This window comes from Drosophila biarmipes, chromosome 3R, assembly GCF_025231255.1.
Source record: "Drosophila biarmipes strain raj3 chromosome 3R, RU_DBia_V1.1, whole genome shotgun sequence".
NCBI classification, from domain to species: Eukaryota; Metazoa; Arthropoda; class Insecta; order Diptera; family Drosophilidae; genus Drosophila; species Drosophila biarmipes.
Window position 1 is genome coordinate 24,889,351 of NC_066616.1, and position 23,111 is coordinate 24,912,461.

At 47.9% G+C, this 23,111-nt stretch overlaps 8 protein-coding genes across 9 annotated transcripts; 2 read left to right on the forward strand and 6 right to left on the reverse strand.

Annotated features, from left to right (window-relative positions):
- The first annotated feature begins 296 nt into the window (after nt 1–296).
- Nucleotides 297–23,089, forward strand: LOC108024557 (progestin and adipoQ receptor family member 4). 2 transcript variants are annotated; one of them, XM_017094540.3, is made up of 7 exons: nt 297–627; nt 965–1,742; nt 15,499–15,714; nt 17,991–18,094; nt 18,153–18,290; nt 18,504–18,644; nt 21,571–23,089. In XM_017094540.3, the coding sequence occupies exons 2-7, from the start codon at nt 1,070–1,072 to the stop codon at nt 21,661–21,663; spliced, it is 1,365 nt and encodes a 454-aa protein (XP_016950029.1). In that variant the 5' UTR covers nt 297–627; nt 965–1,069; the 3' UTR covers nt 21,664–23,089. The 2 variants fall into 2 exon arrangements, 1 of the variants encoding a protein (XP_016950029.1); XR_007764748.1 differs by lacking the exons at nt 297–627; nt 965–1,742; nt 15,499–15,714; ... (1 more) ...; nt 18,153–18,290; nt 18,504–18,644 and adding an exon at nt 21,388–21,509.
- Nucleotides 2,027–4,511, reverse strand: LOC108024277 (neprilysin-4; the record flags this gene model as incomplete). The annotated part of the gene is made up of 1 exon (XM_017094175.3): nt 2,027–4,511. A coding segment is annotated over one exon (2,208 nt), but the record flags the coding sequence as incomplete, so codon positions are not given.
- Nucleotides 5,083–7,326, reverse strand: LOC108024552 (neprilysin-4-like). Its single transcript, XM_017094533.3, has one exon. The coding sequence runs from the start codon at nt 7,324–7,326 to the stop codon at nt 5,131–5,133; it is 2,196 nt and encodes a 731-aa protein (XP_016950022.1). The 3' UTR covers nt 5,083–5,130.
- Nucleotides 7,376–9,463, reverse strand: LOC108024553 (neprilysin-4-like). Its single transcript, XM_017094534.3, has one exon. The coding sequence runs from the start codon at nt 9,446–9,448 to the stop codon at nt 7,376–7,378; it is 2,073 nt and encodes a 690-aa protein (XP_016950023.1). The 5' UTR covers nt 9,449–9,463.
- On the forward strand, nt 10,132–12,495 carry LOC108024556 (endothelin-converting enzyme homolog). Its single transcript, XM_017094538.3, has one exon. The coding sequence runs from the start codon at nt 10,245–10,247 to the stop codon at nt 12,261–12,263; it is 2,019 nt and encodes a 672-aa protein (XP_016950027.1). The 5' UTR covers nt 10,132–10,244; the 3' UTR covers nt 12,264–12,495.
- LOC108024554 (endothelin-converting enzyme 2) lies at nt 12,618–14,788 on the reverse strand. Its single transcript, XM_017094535.3, has one exon. The coding sequence runs from the start codon at nt 14,786–14,788 to the stop codon at nt 12,737–12,739; it is 2,052 nt and encodes a 683-aa protein (XP_016950024.1). The 3' UTR covers nt 12,618–12,736.
- On the reverse strand, nt 15,778–18,167 carry LOC108024555 (neprilysin-1). The gene has a single exon (XM_017094537.3). The coding sequence runs from the start codon at nt 17,882–17,884 to the stop codon at nt 15,851–15,853; it is 2,034 nt and encodes a 677-aa protein (XP_016950026.1). The 5' UTR covers nt 17,885–18,167; the 3' UTR covers nt 15,778–15,850.
- Nucleotides 19,065–21,154, reverse strand: LOC108024278 (neprilysin-21-like). The gene has a single exon (XM_017094176.3). It carries the CDS (start codon nt 21,152–21,154, stop codon nt 19,079–19,081), a length of 2,076 nt encoding a protein of 691 aa, XP_016949665.1. The 3' UTR covers nt 19,065–19,078.
- Nucleotides 23,090–23,111: the final 22 nt, after the last annotated feature.

Below are 23,111 nucleotides of genomic sequence, written 5' to 3' on the forward strand. Positions count from 1 at the left end.
TTTTATTCAACAGGGATGCCACCTAACTAAAACGGTTAAGGCAGTTAAGCTCTTAAAATTCAAATTTAAAACTTCAAAGGACTAACCTAAAATGTAAATTGATGTGTTGAAACGTTTTTAACCATATTTTTCCAACCGTTTAACAGCTCGAAAACAGCTGCGTGCCGCGTGTTTTCCACTGCGCCTGCGCTGCTTTGGCGCCCAATAAAAATACGGGTTCCAATTCATTCAATTGCATAACAATACGCGAGGGAAAATAAGGGTATCGTTATCGTGTGCCCACGCTCAGTCAGAAATTGACGTGCCTGCTCCAACGGTCGTGTGTGCGCTCGGATCGCCCCCGTCGCTGCTTCCCGCGTTTTGTGGCTGAGGAAAAAGTCCAACTGTCTGTGGATAACCACCATTTCATCCGCCAAAAAACAGAGCCCCGCAAGCAATGGCCCATCGAATGGCCAAATAATTGATGGATAAAATAGTATGCCCCGCCCACGTAACAGGAGCCAATCGAGTGGAGAACACTGCTCATCATAGCATCGCTCCCGGACTCTAGGCGGCCCCCAGGGAAAATCCTTAATCCCTATAGGAGCATTCGGTATCCAAGAATCTCGTGCGCGTCCCATGGCAGAAGTGAGTATTTTTATTGATTTTTTCCCGGGCCCGGGAGCTGGTGCTTGTGGCCTAATCCGAGACTCGCGTGATTCGCATGGAATATTCAATTACACACACACTCGCACACCCAGGCAGACACCTACACTTTGGCAAATGGCGCAGGCCTTTTTGGGTCACGAGGCTGCTGTGCGAGTGTGTGTGTGTGTTGACATTGTCCTGGTCTCGTTTTCATTTTCCGTTTCCTTTTCGCTTTCGCACGTGCTTTTTTTGGCCACTGGCACATACGTAACACATCGCATATTGGCCCGCCGCATTGAGAAGATCCATAATTCATGACGTTGGCTTTCGCTTTCAGCTGGGAAGCTAGGGAAGCTAGGCAACCGGAAACGGAAACGGCACCGCAACGGCAACCGGAAGTGAAACTTCGAGCCAGCAAAACGATCGAAGGCATTAGCCAGGCATGGACACCGCTGCCGCCGCCGCCGCTGCAGTCGCTGTTGACCTGAAACCCGATCAGCAGCTCCTCGGCAGCTCCAGCTCCAACTGCAGCTCCACAAAGTCAAGGATCTCCGGAGGAGGAGGAACCACCACTGGATGCAACTGTCTGGGCAGCACTGTGGAGACCATGTCGCTGACGCCGCCACCCACGCCGCCATCGCGCGCCTCTGATAACCACAACGAACCAGGTGTTCCAGGTGCCCAGGTCGACAGCCATCCCCTGAATGGCCTGAAAGCCAAGGAGCATACCGAAGCTGCTGCAACAGCATCGACGGAACCCGCTCAGTCGGACATGCCCGCCACTTCATCCACGTCTTCCGCCAAAGCTTCCACCAAGCCAACGTCTGCCTTGCTGGGATCGGTATCCGGATCGGGAGCGGTAACTGCATCAGTACTCCCAGCGACGGAGCATCCAGCAGCAGCAGCCTCGACCGTGCCCACCAGTAGCAGCAGCAGCAGTTCCGCATCCGGATCTGGAGAGAACGTGGTGCAGCTGCTGCCCTGGCAGGATATGCCCACGTATCTGCAGTTCAATCCCTACGTGCTTCGCGGATACAGACCTCTGCAGACCTTCAAGGGCTGCCTGCTCAGCCTGTTCTACTGGCACAACGAGACCATCAACATACTGACTCACGGTGAGTGCCACCTGCTCCTTTGTTGCCCATGCCCATCCTCTTCCTCCGCCGCCCACCTGTCACCATCGCGGGCTCACTATCGACCCATCCGCGCCTCGTTGCTCGTAACAATCACGGTCAAAGCCAAGTGGAGGCACACGTAAATAGATTAGGTCGGCATTTCTAATGAACCTTGACTGAGGTTGGCGCGGGCATGCATAAGAAAGTGGCCAACCAAAGATAGCATTCACCCCCAAAGGGCACATGGGTATTTCTTGACGATTCCTCATTAGTTTGAACTGTGATTTTACGTTTTTAGAGATTTATTTTTGGACTAATACCGAATAGCTTTCGGATTAAATATTCTGACGGCGAGTTAGGACTCTTTAAAAGACAACCTACGTCAGCCTTGACTGAGGAATAATTGATTCATTTTAGTTATTTATGGCAGGAAATCAAAAGTAGATAGACTTTCAAAGTCATTACTATCTCAAGAAAAATAGAAATACAGTGTTATGGGTGCACATGTTAATGCTGTAAAAAAACTGTTAACCACATTGTATCATAAAAATATTCACCCGCCTAGTACAGTAGGCACTTCTCCGAGGGATTCATGGCGGATCCAGCTGGACAGTGGAACTCCTTAGAAAACTCATCAAAGTTCGATAGAGATCCAATAACTCGGAACTTGCCTGGCATGTGCTGATCGGTCGACACCTGAAGGGCCTTCACACTTGGGTGTGCATCGTTGCACCAGATCTGGGCGAAGCTGATGAAGAACAGCTGCTTGGCGGTGTACCTCAGATTGGGCAGCGTCTCCTTGGCCAGATCCTTCTCCACTTGGGACTCGTACCACTTCCGGTAGGCAGTGTAGGCCAGCCGCATTCCGCCATTGTCCGCTATGTTCTCCGACTGCGCAGTCGACTCCTTGAGCTGGATACCATCGTACACATACCTTCCGTACTGCTTCGTAAAGCATTCCCGGCGTTTCTGGAAGTTGTTGCTGGACCTTTCGTCCCACCAATCGTTGGAGTTTCCCTTGGCATCGAACTTCCTTCCGCTGTCGTCGAACCCGTGGATTAACTCGTGTCCAATCAGCGATGCCAAGGTGCCGAACATAACCGCATTGGGGTAGACATCCGACCAAATGTAGAAGGGCTGCAGCAGGGCCACCGGAACCTTGATAGTGTTCTCTATCAGGATGTTGGCTGGAGTGTAACTAAGCTGGGAGCCCGCCTCAAATGGTTTCGCTGGTTTGTGGAGCATCTCCCGCATTTGTTTTGCGCCAAGCAGACTCGTTTGTCGCACATTCTCCACGTAGTCGGAGCTCTGCAGATTGAGGTCGGCGAACTCTTCGGTGAAGTTATCCTCGGCGTAGTTGTTGACCTCCAGGGTCATGGCCTGCAGCTTGGCAATGGCCAGATTCCGAGTGGGTCTTTCAATCCAATCCAGGGCCTGACTGGATCGCAGGGTTTCGTTGAAGCTGGACTTTAGTTGACGCCACATATTCTCGATTTCTCTGGAGGATTTCTCGTTGTTGTAGCGGCGATAGAACATGTTGTCCAGGTTCTTGGCGAAGAACTTCTTGGTGAGATCCACACAGGCCTGTTTCTGCTTCTCCGGCTTGTCGGAGGGCGTCTCAACGAATTCCCAGATAAGGCGGAAGAATATATAGTTGGCAATTGTGTGCTTGGGCGTACGCTTGATGACTTCTACCAGATTTCGCTGATAAAGCTTGTTGTACTCGTAGATCTCTTCGGAAATTGCCTCTCCCATGCTCACGCTCAGCAATCTCTTGATGTCCAAGGTGGGGGAGTACCGCTGGTGGACCTCATCCACGGTCAGCAGCTCGGTCAGCTCACTCAGGTCTAGGCCCTCGCTCTCGTTCACCAATCCTTGTGCCAGATCCACCTCGAAGTCCATCAGCTCCTTGGCTGTTTTCTTCGCCAGATCCGCTTTCACTCCCAAAGATCGCTGCAGGGTGCGCTGGATATTAGCACGGTACTTCTGGCGGTAGATGGCCGTTGAGTTGTCCACGTACATGGAACGCGCCTCGAGCGGGAAGTCCTGCTGGCCCAGGTAAATCCGGTTCCGTTGGTTGCTGGCCAGGTCCTTGTTCACCTCAATGCCAATCACAGGTGTTATTCCATATCGGTAGGCCATGCGAGCGGTGGTCCCCAGCCAGTCGAAGTCGTCCTCCTTCCAGGCGGATCCCTCGAGCACCGGCATCGTTCCGAATTCGGCTATCAGTTGCTTCAACTTCTGGCTGTACGTCGAGTTGAGCTCCTTGATCCGCAGACACGATTCGTAGAAGTGCTTCACCTGAATGTCTTCCGGCGTGTCGTGGCTGTCGTGACCCGCGTTGAGCATCTTCAGGATCTTCCGGTTGAGGCCGTTGGTCAGGGTCTCGAAAACTCCCGTCATGACCACCTGCATGCTGAAAGCGGAGTTGATGCGCTCATAGTTGCCACAGGCGAAGGAGTAGAAGTCGCTGCACGGATCCGCCTTTTGGTCCATGAAGCTCTCAATCTCCGCAGCCTTGGCCTGCCGCAGCAGCTCCTTCATGTACGGGGTGTCCTGGTTGAGATCATCCTCGCTGGCGGGGGCTGCTACGGCCAGGCCACCGAGGATGTGACCGAAAATGCAAATACCGAGCAACTGCATCACGTTGTATTCCGTTCTAATTCGACCGATCGACTGTCGGGCCTCAGCAGATCTGATGAGTTCATCGCCATCCGGCTGCAGCCCGGCCGCTCCTCTATTCTCGGAAAACAAAAGACGACCCTGGGGTTATCGCGGGCTCTCGGATCCACCGCTCCGCTCAGAAACACACTGCAAATCAATTTCTCTCTGATGATCGCAAATTGCTTTCCCATTATTCTATTATCTTCTACATTTTGCCTATGCCTAATCAACTTAATCTTCTAAGAGATAGAAGTTACTCCCAGAAACGTGATCGAGACACTGTTTGTTGTGTTAGACTAACTATTATAAATATTTTGCTGGCAGAAATTCTATACTTTCTAACTCACGTGATTGCATAAAGTAATTAATGTCAAGGTAGTTGATTACTCTGCCATGACTTCCAGTTGCAAAGTGCCTATTAAAGCAACTCGTACAAAACCCGAAGCACAGTTGAGTAACTGGCATAATAAACCCCATAATATATGATGCTAAAAACCGTTGGCTTTCATTTGTACAAAAATATAGCTGCTATAAAAACTATTTTTATTATCAAACGAGGTCTTAATATACACAGTTTTCGTGCTGATTTCAGTCGAATGATATAGTATATAGCATAAAATATGTTCATATATACGCATTTTTAGTAAAGCTTAAAAGATAGATGTTATTACCAACTAAAAAAGTATTCGAATTTCATAAAGCAATTGCAAAATGGGTATAGCATCTAGTAGAGGATGCACTTCTTACTGGGATTCATGGGGGAGCCGGCTGGACAGTTGAACTCTTTAGAGAACGGAGCAAAGTTCGCCAATGTTCCAATGACGCGGACATTTCCGGGCATATGCGTATCGGAGGCTACCTGCATAATCCGGTACTTGGGGGCCAAGTCGTTACACCAGGACTGAGCAAAGCTGATGAAGAACAGCTGATTCGGGTGGTATTTCAGATTAGGAATGATCTCCTTGGCCAGATCCTTGCCGAGTTGGGAGTCGTACCACTTCCGGTAGGCGGTGTAGGCCAGCCGCATTCCCCCATTATCCGCAATGTTCTCCGACTGCGCAGTGGCCTCCTTGAGCTGCTTACCATCGTACACATACCTTCCGTACTGCTTCGTGAAGCATTCTCGGCCCTTCTCAAAGTTGCTGTCAGACTTTTCGTCCCACCAATCATTGTGATCACCCTTGGCATTGTAGGATCGCCCGCTCTCGTCGAAGCCGTGGATTAACTCATGTCCAATCATCGGTGCCAAGGTGCCGAACATTACCGCACTGGGGTAGACATGCGACGAAATATAAAAGGGTTGCAGCATCATCACTGGCAGCTTGATGGCGTTCTCCGACTGCATGTAGACCGGTGTAGAACTGATTTCTTCGCCACCATCCATTGATGTTGCCGGCTTGTGAAGCATTTCCCGCTTTTGACGTGCGCGCAGGACTTTAATTTGTATTACATTTTCTACAAAGTCAAAGCTCTGCAGATTGAGACCCGAAAACTCGTTGGTAAAGTTCTCCCCGACGTAGTTGCTTATCTCAAATGTCATGGCCTCCAACTTGGCAATGGCCAGATTCCGAGTAGGTCGCTCAATCCAATCTAGTGATGAACTGGAGCGTAGGGTGTCATTGAAGGTCGACTTAAGTAGCTGCCACATTTTGTAGATTTCTATAGAGTGCTTCTCATTGTTGTAGCGACGGTAGTACAAGTTGTCCAGGTTCTTGAAGAAGAACTCTTTGGTAGACTGCAGACAAGACGCTTTTTGCTTCTTTGGCGTTTCGTCAGGAATCCGTATAACATCCCAGATTAGGCGGAGAAATATATAGTTGGCTAACGTGCGTTTGGGCGTACGTTTGATGACCTCAACCAGATTTTGCTGATAGCGTTTGTTGTATTCATAGATCGGCTCCGAAATGGGTCCACCCATGCTGATAAATACCAATCGCTTGATGTCCAAAGTGGGGGCATACCGTTTATGTATTTCATCGACTGTCAGCAGCTCGCTTAATTCAACGATGTCTTGGATGTCCATATCGTCCACCATTCCTTGGGCCAGTTCTACCTCGAAGTCGACTAGCTCCTTCGCTGTCTGCTTGGCCAGTTCCACATTCAAGGCCAGGAACCGCCGTAGAACCTCTTGAATATTATCTCGAATGGACTCTCGGTACATGAGCGTTGAGTTGTCTATGTACAAGGACCGCGAAGCGAGGAGGAAGTTCTGTTCCCCCACGACGATCACGTTTCCCTGGTTGCTGACCAGGTCCTTTAAAACCTCCGCCGCGAAGATGGCTTTCACACCGTAACGGTGGGATATGCGAGCGGTGGTTCCCACCCAGTCAAAGTCCTCCTCCTTCCAGGAGGAACCCTCGAGCACCGGCATCGTTCCAAACTCGGCGATAAGCTTCCTCATCTTTGCGATGTAGGTGGAGTTGAGTTCCTTGATCCGCATGCAGGACTGGTAGAAGTGCTTCACCTGAGTGTCTTCCGGAGTATCTCGGCTATCTTGAGCCGTGTTGAGTATCTCTTGGATTTTGCGATCATAACCTTTGGCTAGAGTAATAAACATTCCCGTCTGGATTTCATCTACGTCGTCAGCTGAATTGATTCGGTCATAGTTGCCACACGAGAATGTATAGAAGTCGCTGCACGGATCTGCCTTTTGGTCCATGAAGCTCTCAATCTCGGCGGCCTTGGCTTGTCGCAGCAGCTCCGTGATGTACGGGGTGTCCTGGTTAAGATCCTCCTTGGTGGTAGGCGCTCCCCACACACAGACACTCAACACGTGGCCTATAAGGCATATATTATACAAGACTCGCATTGCCCTGTGCCTCGATTCAATTTCAAAACCAGACTGATTATTCCAAATTTGCTCTTCTGCTCCCAAAAAACTAAAAGCATTACACGCCGTTATCGCAGGCTGTCCGTTCATGTATTTTATTTTAAACAAATGTATAAGTCTTATAAAATGACTCAACACTCTAATAGAGAACGCACTTCTCCAAAGGATTCATGGCGGATCCGGAAGGGCAGTTAAACTCCCTGGAAAACTCATCGAAGTTCGATAGAGGTCCAATAACTCGAAATTTTCCGGGCATGTGCTGATCGGTTAATACTTGGAGGGTCTTCACCTTTGGATGTACGTCGTTGCACCAGATCTGGGCAAAGCTGATGAAGAACAGCTGCTTGGCGGTGTACCTCAGATTGGGCAGCGTCTCCTTGGCCAGATCCTTCTCCACTTGGGACTCGTACCACTTCCGGTAGGCGGTGTAGGCCAGCCGCATCCCTCCATTGTCCGCTATGTTCTCCGCCTGCGAAGTGGACTCTTTGAGCAGGTTTCCATCATACTTGTACCTTCCGTACTGCTTCGTGAAGCATTCCCGTCGTTTCAGGAAGTTGCTACTGGACCTTTCATCCCACCAATCGTGGGAGTTTCCTTTGGCATCGAACTTCCTTCCGTTGTCGTCGAATCCATGGATCAACTCATGTGCAATTAGGTAGGCCAATGTACCGAACATAACCGCATTGGGGTAGACATCCGACCAAAGGTAGAAGGGCTGGAGCAGGGCCACCGGAATTTTAATGGTGTTCTCTATCAGGATGTTGGCTGGAGAGTAACTAAGCTTGGAGCCCGCCTCAACTGGCTTGGCGGGCTGGTAAAGCGTCTCCCTCTTTCGTTTAGCAGCAAGGAGGTTGGTCCGTCGCACATTCTCCACGTAGTCGGAGCTCTGCAGATGGAGGTCGGCAAACTCTTCGGTGAAGTTATCCTCGGCATAGTTGTTGACCTCCAGGGTCATGGCCTGCAGCTTGGCAATGGCCAGATTCCGAGTGGGTCTTTCAATCCAATCCAGGGCCTGACTGGATCGCAGGGTGTCGTTGAAGCTGGACTTTATTTGGCGCCACATGTTCTCGATTTCTCTGGAGGATTTCTCGTTGTTGTAGCGGCGATAGAACATGTTGTCCAGGTTTTTGGCGAAGAACTTCTTGGTGAGATCCACACAGGCCTGTTTCTGCTTCTCCGGCCTGTCGGAGGGCTTCTCAACGAATTCATAAATAAGGCGGTAGAATATATAGTTGGCCACGGTGGGTTTTGGGGTGCGCTCGATGACTTCTACCAGGTTTTGCTGATAGCGTTTATTGTACTCGTAGATCTCTTCGGAAATTGTCTCTCCCATGCTCACACTTAACAACCTCTTGATGTCCAAGGTGGGCGAATACCTTTCTTGGATCTCGGCGACAGTTAGTAGTTCGGCCAAATCACTGAGTCCTTCGCCTGGAGATGAAAGTCCTTCTGCCAGTTCCACCTCAAAGTCGAAAAGCTCCTTAGCCGTTTCTTTTGCCAGCTCCTTTTCGACGGCCAAAAATCTCTCTAGGATATTTTCGATTACACCAAGGTACTTCTCGCGGTAGATAAGTGTTTCGTTGTTTAGATACATGGATCGCTTTTCGAGCGGGAACTCCTGCTGAACTATGTAGACTCGATTCCTTTGGTTGTTGACAATGTCTTTGAATACTTCCGCACCTACGATGACTATTTCTTCATATTGATGGGCAATGCGTGCGGTGGTCTCCAGCCAGTCAAAGTCCTCCTCCTCCCAGGACGATCCCTCGAGCACCGGCATCGATCCGAATTCGGCAATGAGGCTCTTCAGCTTTTCGGTGTATGTGGAGTTGAGCTCCTTAATCCGCAGGCAGGACTCGTAGAAGTATTTGACCTGAATATCCTCCGAACTATCGTGGATTTCATAAGTGTTGAGCATCTTTATGACCTTTCGGTCGAAGCCGTTGTTCAGATTTTGGAATATTCCTGTCGTAAACACCTGCATGCTCAATGCCGAGTTGATTCTAGCATAGTTACCGCACGAAAAGGAATAGAAGTCATGGCATGGATCGGCCTTTTGGTCCATGAAGCTCTCAATCTCGGCAGTCTTCGCCTGTCGTAGGAGCTCCTTGATGTAGGGTGTGTCCTGGGTGAGGTCATCTTTGATGCCGGGGGCCGCTGAGGTCAAGGCAATCAGCACTTGGCCAGTAATGAAAATGTATAACAATCGCATTCTATTCTGCTTCGGTTGGATTTACAAATTTGACTAAGCTAATCACTTTATTTGGTGCCTAAAAGTTGTGAACGAGATCGTTCTTATCCAGACTCTCAGCATAGTGATGACAACTTAATCGTTATAAACTAGGTAATATACAAAATAAGCTAGAAAAAATTAAAAAAAAAACCCAAATTAAATTAACAATTATTTTTAACGATTTAAAAATCTTTATCGTATAGTGTGATGCTAAGGTATTACATGACTTGGCTTCTAGCCACTCAAATGGAATGTCAATACTAATTTCTAGCTTTATTAAGTGCCGTAAGCATTCCTATCAATCATCGAACTATAACGTGAGCTGTGTTCCAATCACGCACTCTCCTCTAACTTGTGGTAGGATTGTGTAAGCTCCGAGAGAGCGGGTGATAAGGAAGAGCTCTGTCTTCGCTTCCACTCTGCTTTACACTTACAATATATTTTAAAAAGTTAGTGCAAGCCCTTGATTTTTTATAATTATACACATTTTTAATTAGTTTTTTTAAATATACTTATTATCATTTTTGAGATTTAGATTTAAAAAAATTCCAAAAAAATATTAGTTTCCTTTTTTTAGCATAATTATTGATCTAGAATTGTTAAGATTGTGGAAGCGATTGAAAGCCTAGTTCAAGTTACAAAGTACTATTTATAAAATATGTTATCCTAAGCTCAGTTTTGGACAGTGTAATTTATCTCAATCTCAGTGGCAGAGAGTGGGTGCGGAAGTGCGTCTCGCTGAGCTGCCCGTTCAGTCGCGCTCGTAGCGTTCGCCATGGAGAACTTTGGTATCGCATCGACTTCACTGACGCTCCTACTGCTCCAGCTGGTGGGGAGTGGTCGAGGCCACCTGCTGCCCGGTCAGCCGGCCATTGACCTGCGCATCCAGGCCCAGGAGCAGCTGATCTCGCAGAACAACGACAGCCTCTATGTCCAGCGACTGATGAGACTTTCCAAGTCCGCCGAGATGCGCAGCTATATGCAAACGAGTGTGGAGGCCTGCGACAATTTCTACGACTACAGCTGCGGAAACTGGCCGCAGATCAATCCGGCCATCGAAGCCTATCCCAGGGAGACCAACTTGGAGCAGCTGCTGGTCAAGGCATATCGCCACAAGCAACAGCGATTGATGGAGCAGCCGGCGGATGAGGAAACGGATGAGGTGGCCGTGCTCCGGCTTAAAGAGCTGTACACGAGTTGCCTTCTCTACCGCCAAACTCCAGAGGATCTCTATCGTCGGGGTCTGCAGGAGATTGTGGCCGAATTCGGACGCATGCCTGTCTTGGGTCAGGATTGGCCAGCCGAGGAGTTCGATTGGCAAGACACCGTGGCCAGGATCAAGCGAAAGTACGGCTTTGATATTCTTCTGCTCTTCCAGTTGTCTGGGGATCGCATCTACGTGGGTCAGCCCAAGCAGATTCTACCGGAGCCCTACCGACAGGATGTGGCGAATGGGATAGCTCTACATCTGGAGCGGCACTTGGGCGTGAAGCCCGAACTGGCCAGGACAACGGCCAGGGAAATCACTGATTTCGAGCAAATGATTGCCACCATTATGGTGAATCGTAGAGTTGGTGTGATGTCCCAAATACACACTCCAAATCCAAATGACTCGTTTTACAATGATATCGTCGTTAACATCACCCAGTATGCGGAAACTGTCCTCGAACGGGGACTGGAAGCGAATGAGACTCTCTATGAGCATGTTCCCAAATATCTGACAGACTTAATTGATGTGATAAACTCAACAAATTCCGACGTCCTGGCCAACTATATCTTCCACGAGCTACTGAAGAACTTTTACTATGAGAGGACGGGCTCTCCTGTGGAGCAGTGTGTCAACCGGGTGAGAGATCTTTTTCCCGAGCTCCTGGACAACATGGTATTTAAGCAGTATGGAAACGAAGATATACTAAGTGATATAGAGTTCCTGTGGCAGCAGATAAAGCTGAGTTTTCTAGGGGTTCTTGAAAACTCTACTGCTGACTGGCTGGTTCCGGAGACGCGGGAGCAACTCCAGGAGCAGCTGAATGCCACAAGTCTGGTAATCAATGGATATGCTGATGTGAACTTCACCCAGCGCTATGGGGATCTGCAACTCCAGCCAAGGGATTATCTTCACAACCTGAGAAACATCTTCAACCATGAGAGATTTAGTGTGAAGTTGAAGACGCAGACCTCTGCCTCCTATGATCCTTTGGGGAACCGAGTACTGCTGCCTGTGGCCTTGCTCCAGCCGAACTTCCTGTGGTCCCGATATTATCCGCGAGCCGTTCGGTATGGTAGTCTGGGCACCCTGCTGGCCCACCAGTTGGCCCACAGCCTAGAAGACGCCTCCAAGTGGGATGGCAAATCCTTTGCCGAGTATGCCAAGCGGAAGGCCTGCTTCAAGGAGCAATATGGAAGGCTGCGTCTCAATGGTCACTATTTGCCGGAGAGCGATCTGCAGGCGGAGAATATAGCCGATAATCTGGCCATACAGGTGGCCTACCATGCCTACAGGAGGTTTCTGGGAGAGCTGAACCCATCATTCTTGGGCTCCGAATCACTGCCGCATCTAAATCTCAGCTCAAGGAGACTGTTCTTCCTCAGCTTCAGTCAACTTTACTGCAATGATGGCAACGATGTTTTCCGCGAGAAGCAATCCCTACTCCAGGTGCGAACTCCACATGCCCTCCGGGTGCTGGGAGCACTGTTCAACTTCAAAGCTTTTAAGAGGGACTTTAACTGCGGCAGCGGGAGCAGGATGACCACTCCAGAGAAGTGCCAACTCTTTGCCGTCAACCTGGACTAAGAAACACTCTATACCAATATTAATTAATTACCAAAATAATAAAAATATTCATGGAAATATTGCGAAATGTTAAAAAGTTTGAGTTGCCCTTTTTTAATGGCAATTAAGTTATTTTAAATTACACAATTTCTTTGACCATGAAAAATGGAAAACAATTTTAATCAAGTCAGTTTAAAATAAATCAAATGTTGTAGAGGGCGATGGAATGCTTCTACAAATTCTCACTGATAAAGCTTTTTGTTGACATTTTTTGACACATTTATTTCACAGCATTTTGTATATATAAAATGCCAGAAAATAATACGCAAATTACCAAAATTTTCGTATGAAACTTCCCAAAACACAGAGATGGAATTCCTTTTGATTGAAGATAACTTTACTGAGGTTTGGCTAAATAAACTTCATTTAAATTGACAAGACTAAACCCAATCAAATCAAGCTATAATAGTTAAACAATGATTACATTTCCCCGTTCAGTAGATGGCACACTTGTACTCCGGGTCCATGGGCGCCGACTGGGAGCAGTTGAAGACCCAGGAGAACTCCTGGAAATTGGACAGTGGTCCGATCACCCGGTACTTGCTGGGTGCATGGCTATCGGACTGGGCAAACGAGGACATGAAAAGTGACTGGACATCGTCGCACCACATCTGGGCGTATCCAACGAAGAAAAGCTGGCGATTGTCGAAGGGCAGGCCCTCCATGGTCTCCCGTTGAAGCACTTCCTCCGATTGCTGACCCAGCCAGAGCTCGTAGGCGGCATAGGCCAACTTGAGGCCTCCATTGTCGGCTAGGTTCTCCGACTGCTCCCTGGTCTCCGGCAGCTCTGATCCTGCATACTTGAACTGGTGATACTGGGCCTGGAAGCACTTGCGCCGCTCCTCGAACTCATATCGCGACTTGTAGTCCCACCATGGAGCCAGGCTGCCAGAGGCATCGTGCTTTATTCCATCGTCGTCGAAGCCGTGGAGCATCTCGTGGGCAAGGAGGTAGCCCAGAGTGGCGTACTTCAAGGCCTCAGGATACTGGTCACCCCAGAGGTATCGTGGCTGCAACAGGGCCACCGGAATCGTGACATTATTCTCCAGAAGACTGTATGTGGGGGTGAAGGCGAGCGTGTCAGTTGCATCCAGGGAGCGAGGGGGCTCCCTTATCCTTGCCACCAATCGCTTGCCCCTTTCGATTTCCAGCTGCTGGACATTCGGTACGTAATTGAGTCGATCGATGGACACCGCGCCGAAAAGGTCTTCGAAGTTCTCCGAGTCGTAGGAATTGATGTTCAGCTGCATTTGGTCCAGCTTCTCAATGGCCAACTGCCTTGTGGCATTCGATATCCAGTCTAGCTTGTCACCCCTCAGTTGCTGCCGGAAAATCCCCTTAATCTGCCCCCAGATTTTGTAAACCTCCGCCTCTGCGTCCGGATTGCGAAACCTCTGGTAAACCGCGTGCTCGGCCAGCTGGCCAAAGTACTTCTTGGTTTTATCCGTGCACCACTTGGCCATCTCGTTGGGTTCAGCGTCCAGCAGGAAGTCCTCAACCAGTTTCCACATGATATAGTTGGATTGTGTGGCTATCGGTGTGCTACGCATTGTGTCGATAACATTATCCAGGTAACTCTCATCATAGAGGTACAGGCTCTCCGGGATATTCTCCTCGCCGAGGATTAAGCTGAGAAACTCGGTAAAGTTAAGATGGTCACTGTACTTCTGTTGAAGATCGTCCAGCGTATAAAGGGATAGTGAATCTTCGCGAGAATCTCCACTCGAGACCACGGACGTAAGGGTTTTCTCGAGTTCGTTGAGCTGCTCAACCATTTGTTTCGCCACGGAGGGACTTAGACCAAAATAATCCTGGAGATCCTTGGAAGTTTTGGCTGCCTCGAGAACACCAAAAAGGACTGGGCTTTTCAGCTTGATGTCTGGTAGCCCTAAGTATGCCCGGTTTATGGATGTATTTCGAACATCCTGCATAATATCTAGGCCCAAGATGATCTGTTTGCCGTACTTATGGTGGATTTTGGCTACCGTTCTCCACCAACTGAAATCTGAAGAGTTCCACTGGCGACCAACCAAGGCCGGAAAGTCGCCGTACTCCCGGATGACGTTCTCCAAGGCCAGCTTGAAGTGCACATCATCGCGATGAACCAGGGTGCATGACAAAAAGAAACGCTGCATTTTCTTCTCCAGCTCAGATTGGAGGTCGTTGGAACGCAGCAGGCGCTGGAGGCGTCGGTCGAATCCCTTCGACATGAGTTGAAATGTGTCGGTTATCAGGCTGCCGAGTAGCTGGGCGGGATTATGTCGATGCCAGTTGCCGCAGGCATGGGTGTAGAAGTCATCGCATGGCGCCACCTCTGGCTTCATCATGGTCTTAATATCAGCCACTTTTGATTGCACTATGATTTTCCTGGCGTACTCCGAGGTCAAGTCGTCGGCAAAGGGATTGTCCGCATCTGATGGTTTGGCCAAAATGGGAATCGTTGCCACTAACACAAGGCAAAGCCACAAATACCGACTTGCCATCATCTCGCGCTTAGTTCAACTAATTTTCAATTGCTCCCGATCGGTGACGGCCACCTTATCAGCGGGTTTTGTTTATAAAATGCCCAGAGAGCTGGGTAGGTCAACCTCTTATCTGCCCAGACACCGGCTCTTATACAGCTTATGCCACTGACTCTTATAACACTTGTGCTCCAAACAAATCCGATTAAATCTGTACTGGGTTTTTGAAAACTTTATCTAATCCAAAAACCTCTGAATTGACTACTTAACTGCACTTTTGATCGTTGATTAATATGTTCGATTAGAAAGCTGTATATGTACTGATATCTTTGAGCTTAAGATACAAGGCTTAAAAAACAATAATCAAGATTGTCCATGGGGATTTATAATCTCTCATCCCACTTTCTTAGATATATATTTATAAATTGACTTATCTATAGAAGGTCAACTAAACATATTTATGCCTTTCTTGTTGAGTAAGCTAAACAAAATCAAGCAACCTTATAATAATATATACCAATTATAAGACTATTGAATGGGTCTAATTATGTACTAGAAACAGAGTTCAGTTGATCTAGATACGTTTATCTAAAAGTTCTCTTAGTTATATTCTAGGCTTTAAGAGCTACTCTCAATCTTGAGTGAAGTCCCACAGTTATTCATTGCATACATTGCATTAACCTCATAATTCCAAGAGATCCACCTCTTTAATCTTGTTACCCTTACCATTTCAGCCATACCCATTTTCTACATCCTGGCCATCGTGCCCGGCCTGATGCCCTGGGATAGTGGCTACAAGTTTCTGTCCTTCTGCCACGTCTTCGGGTCGGTGGCTCCCTGGTGCGGCAGCTTCGTCTACCACCTGTTCATGAACATCGAGAAGGGCGAGAACGTCTACTACACGCTGCTCAAGCTGGACATGGTCGGCATCTGGGTGAGCCAGAGCTTCGGTGAGTACGATCGCGATGATTATGTATACTGTCTATGTGTGTGTCCCAATGAAAAGCAAGTGCTGCCTGTATGCGGAACTATTTATTAGACATATATATACGCCATGTGCGTAATCTCTGAGATACAAGGGAAATCTCAATACATTGAACATTTGTGTGGGGGATTCATACGCGTCGTGTTACTACACTGGAAGGCCTCGGCGAAGGCCGGTGAATTAGTCATCATGGCAAACACTCGGGACTCATTCGGCGGATGCACACTGTAGAGGACGGAGGCTAGTCTGCCCACCCACGTATCCGAGCACATGGACTGCGCCAAGCCGAGGTAGAAGAGCTGCTTCGGCGGCTGGGACAAGTTGGGTAGTTTCTCCGCTTCCTGGCTGTTCAATTGCTTCAACCACTTGCTAAATGCCGATTGAGCAATGCGAATGCCCACATTGTCTGCTATGTTCTCACCCTGCGATTCAAACTTTGGCAACGAAGTGCCGTCGTACTCCATCTCCCCAAACTGTTCGGCCAGACATTTCTTATTCAATTCGAAGCTCAGTTTGGTCTGCCTGCTCCAGGTGTCGTTTAGGTTGCCCCTGCTGTCGAAGAGTCGGCTTACGTCGTCGAATGCATGGGCCATCTCGTGACCAAGGATGAAACCCAGAGTGCCGTACTTGAGGGCAGCCGGATAAACGTCGTCCCAGAGATAGCGATGCTGCATAAAGCTGGTGGGCAGCACCACCAGATTGGTTTCCGTCACGTAGAATGGAGATCCGATCACACCTTTATAGTAGTTCGTGATCCTGGATTCCCGCATCAGATCCTTGCGGAGATTTTTGCCCTGCACTTCCAACAATCGCTGAACATTGCCGTAGTAGTCGGCGGAGCTGACCACCAGTTCGCCATACTGCTCCTCGAAGTCTACAGCCTGATCGCCGGCTATTTCAAAGGACATCGCCTTGAGCTTTTCCAGCATCTCCTTACGCGTGGCTTCCTCCAGCCATTTAAGATCGGGCGAGCTCAGAATCTCCTGGAACGAGGTCTTCAGTTCCGCCCAAAGACTCCTCAACTCGTTGGCTATGTGGGGACTTTGCTGCTGCAGTGAATGAAACACCATGTGGTCCACCACATCGGGAAATAGACTTGTGATCTTCTCCGCACAGATCGCCTCCTGGCGACCCTCACTCTGATCGATCTCAAAGTCCTCTAGAAGACTGGACAGCATATAGTTGGCCAGCACATGTTTGGGGGTGCTCAACAGGATCTTGTTCACCTGGAAAAGGTAGTTGGGCACTGACTCGTAGACCGGCAGATTGTAATCGTGACCCAACCAGATGTTCACAAAGCGAGTCAGGTTTAGAATCGGTCCGTAGGTGTCGCTCATGTTGGGCAACAGGGTCAGGTGACTCTTCAGGCGCGGATCACGATCTGTTCCTGGTTCGAGAACCTTGCGGAATAGTTTCGTTTCCAAATCGAATACCTTCCAAGCAGCTTCATCAGCTCGGTCCTCCGGCACGCCCAGTAAAGTCATGAGGCTCTTCCTAAGCACTGTATACCTGTCGAACGGACTGCTGTCACTCAGGTCGTCCCTCTGACCCAGGTACAGGCGATTGATCTGGGAGTTGGCGAAATCCGGAGCCACTTGGACACCCAGAAGAGTCCTCTTTCCGTAGCGTCGCAGTAGCCGGGCCATCATCTCGAGAGCATCGAATCCGGTCTGATCCCAATCCTTTCCCTGCATAACAGGCATGCCACCGAACTCCCTCAAGACACTCAGTACATGGGAGCGCTGCTTCATCCGCAAGGCCGTTGTGTTCAGGCAGGATTCGTAGAAGTACTTAACCCTCACCTCCATGGGGCGATCTGTGCTGATTCGGGGCTCCTTTAGCAGCTGCCTAACCCGACGTAGGTAGTTGTCGAACAGCAGCCGTGCCATATTGGTATCCTTCTTCTGGGTGGCAGCGTTAATCACTGCAAAGTTGCCACAGGCGTGTTTGTAGAAATCATCACAGGGAGCCACATTGGTGTCCATAAAAGAGCGTATCTCCGCCGACTTGGCGATCCGCATGATCTCTTGACCCAGCGGCGTGGTTAGCTCCTTGAAAACGCCGCCCATCGAACCTTGGATGACCAAGGCGATTAGAAAGATTAGGCAAGCGGAAGCTGTGAGATGTCGCTCCATCGCGTTCGAGCTTTGATTTCCGACTGGGGAGCCGCATTATCGGTGGCCAGACTACGTGTGCTAACTATCTCTTCCGCTCTCCGTTTATTTTGTTTGTTTCTTTCAGGTGCTCTGCCCCTGGTGACGGCCACCACTCTGTGCTTCCCACCCGTGCTCAAGTGGCTGATCATTGTCTCCTACTGTGTGCTCTCGCTGTGGGGCCTCTATAAGGTAAGTTTCGGGATCTACTTGATGATCTTTATAATCCTGGTAATATTCCTGGTAACAGGCTCTAACTGCCAGCTCACCCTGGCAGCGTCGCTTGTGCTTCGCCCTGCCCTTCGCCATGCGCTCCATCCTGACCTTCCTGCGCATCCGTGGAATGGTGGGCGGCAGCCATATGGCCCTTTCCCATGTCTACCTGCAGGTGCGTATGTCCGGGCTTTCCAATTGACTAACTGCTATTTTCTATAACTAAACGTTTTTGGCTGGCCTCTCTCGGTGCGCATAGGTTGAAGTTGTAAGTCACATTTTCATACATATGAACATTCGAGTTTATGGACAGAGCCGCGGACATTTCACACACAATCCCACTGCCGTAGGAGATCTTCTAATCTTCTGACTCAACCCTCTGTTTTAGGACGGCGTCTCCATACTGGGCGGTGCCATCGGAGCGATGCGAATCCCAGAGAAGTGGTTCCCCGGAGTGGTGGACTTCTATCTGAACTCCCACAACATAATGCACGTACTGGTCGTGGTGGCAGTTTACTCCATGCACAAGGTGGGTTCAAGAAATATGAATACCTAAATAAAATAATGATAGTTGTTTTAAGTTTTTTAATATTTAAATAGAAATGGTTAGTTTCAGTTCTTGCAATCAGTTCCTGAACTAAAAAGGGGTTTAGCAATTCAACTTACTTAACTGAGCTGACGAAATTTAAAAGAAGTTCTCTCATCATTAAAAAGCCCATGACTAACAACATTTTTTTAAAATGTGCATTCAAAACGATATGGACTGTGAATTGGTCAGTTTTATGACCTCGTGAACAATTTGCCAAAGTAATTTCCTTCCGGTTTCTTGAAAAAAAAAAAAACGATTATATATTTTGTTTTACTTCCTATCTGATACACCAAACTCGGCAAATGACTCATTTTTGTAAGCCAACTTATTTGTTAAAGTGATTTTGAAAACACTTTTTTATTAAGTACACTTTTCTAGTACAGTATGCACTTCTCTGAGGGATTCATGGCGGATCCGGCTGGGCAGTTAAACTCCTTGGAAAACTCATCGAAGTTCGAAAGAGGTCCAATCACGCGAAATTTTCCAGGCACGTGCTGATCGATTGATACTTGAAGGGCCCTTAATTTGGGATGTACATCGTTGCACCAGATCTGGGCAAAGCTGATGAAGAACAGCTGCTTGGCGGTGTACCTCAGATTGGGCAGCGTCTCCTTGGCCAGATCCTTCTCCACTTGGGACTCGTACCACTTCCGGTAGGCGGTGTAGGCCAGCTGTATTCCCCCATTGTCCGCTATGTTCTCCGACTGCGCAGTCGACTCCTTGAGCTGGATACCATCGTATACATACCTTCCGTACTGCTTCGTGAAGCATTCCCGTCGTTTCAGGAAGTTGCTACTGGATCTTTCATCCCACCAATCTTTGGAGTTTCCTTTGGCATCAAACTCCTTTCCACTGTCGTCGAACCCGTGGATTAACTCGTGTCCAATCAGCGATGCCAAGGTGCCGAACACAACCGCTTTGGGGTAGACATCCGACCAAAGGTAGAAGGGCTGGAGCAGGGCCACCGGAATCTTCATTGAGTTTTCCAACAGGATAGCTGAGGGGCTGTAACTCAGCTGGGAGCCCGCATCGAAGGGCTTGGCCGGCTTGTGGAGCATCTCTCGCTTCTGTCTTGCCCCTAGACGTCTGAATCGACGCACATTCTCTATGAGGTCGAGGCTTTGAAGAGTAAGATCCGCAAACTTTTCAGTGAAGTTGTAATCGGCATAATGGTTGATCTCCAGAGTCATGGCCTCCAACTTGGCGATGGCCAGTTGACGAGTGGGTCTCTCGATCCAATCCAGCGATGGACTGGAGCGCAGAGCTTCGCTAAAGGTATACTTTAGTTGTTGCCACATGTTCTCGATTTCTTTGGAGGATTTCTCGCTGTTGTAATGACGGTAGATCATGTTGTCCAGGTTCTTGGCAAAGAACTTTTTGGTGAGAGTTACGCAGACCTTCTTTTGCCTCTCCGGCTCCTCGGTAGGCGCCTCTACAAAGTCCCAGATAAGGCGAAAGAATATATAGTTGGCTACAGTGCGCTTGGGCGTACGCTTGAGAACTTTGATTAAATTTTCCTGATATTGTTTGTTGAACTCATAGATTTGGTCAGAAACTCTCTGACCCAAACTTACAAATATCAATTGATCGATGTCCAAGGTGGGGGCATACCTCTTTTGCATTTCAGCAACAGTAAGTAATTCTGGGGAATTTTGAAGTCCTTGGCGTGAAGTAGAAAGTCCTTGGGCTAGGTCCACCTCGAAGTCGAGCAGCTCCCTGGCCGTTTGTTTTGCTAGCTTAGAATCCACGCCCAAAGATCGCTGCAATTTTTGCTGGATATTAAATAGATAATTCTGACGATAGATTGCCGTGGCCTTGTCCACGTACATGGAAAGCGGACCAAGCGGAAACCTTTGCGGCTCTATGTAGATGCAATTCCTTAGGTTATTCGCGTAGTCTTTGTTCACTTGCACTTTGAGGAGTGAGCTTATTCCGTATTGGTGGGCAATGCCAGCGGTGGTTTCCAGCCAGTCGAAGTCCTCCTCCTTCCAGGAGGAACCCTCGAGCACTGGCATCGTTCCAAACTCGGCTATAAGCGCCTTCATCTTTTCGGTGTAGGTGGAGCTGCGCTCCACGTTCCGCAGGCAGGACTCGAAGAAGAACTTAACCTGTTTATCCTCGGGAGTTTCTTGGGGATCAGGCGCCATTTGAAGTGTCTTTAGGATCTTGCGATCAAGGCCCTTGGCAAGAGTTTTAAACAGTTCAGTCGAGGGCACGCCCAAGGCTGAGGCTGGATTGATCCGAGCATAGTTGCCACACGAAAAGGCATAGAAATCGGTACATGGATTGACCTCCTTATCCATGAAGCTCTCAATCTCGGCAGTCTTCGCCTGACGCAGTAGTTCTCTGATGTAGGGTGTGTCCTGGTGGAGTTCATCTTCGGTGGTGGAGGCTGCCGCCATATAAAGTGCACAATAAACATGGAAAAGAAAAATATTAAGGACGACCATCACACTGTTTTTCGTTTGAGTTCCAATTACTAACTGCCTTAAAAAAATTGTATTTCATAAACAACTTTATCGCAAGTTATTTTCTTGGTAAACATAAAATATTTTCGACTAACAGCTGTACTTATCTGAATTATAAAAAAGCTCGAGCAACAAACTACAAAATTTTGAAAATAAATTTTATAAGAATTAGTCACACAAATATGTCTCACAAATAAAAATTTTTGATTGTGCGTACGCTTTTTAGTCAAGAAGCCTACGAAATGAAAGTTTCATTCATGAAAATTTGTATTTAATGGATTTGTAGGGCTTACTTAAAAAATTTTGTAAGGGGACTTATATTTATACTTATAATATTGTAAGCTTAATGGACAGTAAAAGTTTAAATAGTAAAATGCTGGTTCCTTTTTGTGCTTTAGGCCACCATCAAGGACTTCGAGTGGATGTCGACGCAGACCTGCCACACGGCCGCCAATGTCACCGAGCAGGCTCTGGGTCACGTGGAGCTATGACCCGCTTATTGGCTGCTGCCGCTGGTGCTGCTGCCCTTGCCCTGGATAATCCTGGCCAGGCGGCGTGCCCGGACGCACCTGATCCGCGCCCTGATCGCTCCCATCGCCTGGCGGCGGAGGCGAGCCCAAATACCCGGATGAGACTAGATCTGAGGCGATGGCGATGGCGATGGCGATAACGGTGGCATTGGCTATGACGAACGCTACTTGAATATACCGTGTATAAGAGAGCGCCGATGCTGTTGCATGAACAATATACATATGTATATCTAATTGTAGGTATAGGCCATACATATATGAACTGTATGTGTGTATTTACATATAGTACATACTTCGACTGTGGTATTAAGCATTAAGGTTATATAATTACTGAGACGAGACGGACGACAGGATGGCAGGATGTCAGGATGGTTCGGAACCAAGTCTTCGGATTTTCACGCTAAACTCTTGAGTATACAGTTTCGATGTGGCCGGTGGAATGGCTAACAATGAGTAATGAGTAATGAATAATGTATATTGGGTAATTGTAACGATGATTTGAATGATGTTGATACACGTGTACCTCATTGTGCTTACGACAACACATCTTATTTTCAAATACTCGTACGTATAACTTTGTACCTCGTCGAAAATTCTACAATAAGAACACCTATAAGCTAATCTCTTCCTAGTTGAACTTTTTAGATATGCAAATTGTTAATTTTGGCAAGCTAGTGGTAGTGTAAGCCTAGTTAAAACTCCAATCTGTGCATAGTTGTGAACGAATCGCGAAACACGAAACTCAGTTGGCAGTAGTTAGAAAAAACCCCGTATTCAAGTTGGACAAGTGTGAAAAACCAATACAATCTTCTGGCTAAGTCGCTACTGCAACGAATCACGAACATGCATACGTAGCAGAGTTCGATGTGAATTGGGTTTATATCATTTATGTCAATTGATTGCGCAACATTAACCTCAAGTAATTATTGAGCTCCCCGAGTATTGAATATTATTAGAAACACCGCAATATTTATGTATTACGAGATTACGAGTACGAGTACCCCCTAGGTGTTAAGCATTATTAGGGCAGGGTATACACATACAACCGAAAACCAACCTAACTATACGATAGAAGTCTTTCGGACGTCGGTCTATTTTAATCCTAGCAATGCGAACAATTATGAGTAAAGCGTTTTAGTAGTGTCAATAATTTACACCACCCCCTGCCCTCGAACGAATGAGAGAGAGCGAGAGCAAATCTAACAAGTGAAACGTAAGCTAACAAACGAATTCAGACAAACCAACAAAGCAATAATTATAGGCAGACTCAATGCTTTATGTTTAAAGTTGCTGCTAGAAATAAGTGACAATTATACGAGTAATGTAAAATGATTTTCTGAGAAGGTTAATAAACATTAAAAGTGTATTTAATGAGCAAATGAAAGCACTTGTAACGTCTTTTCGTTTGA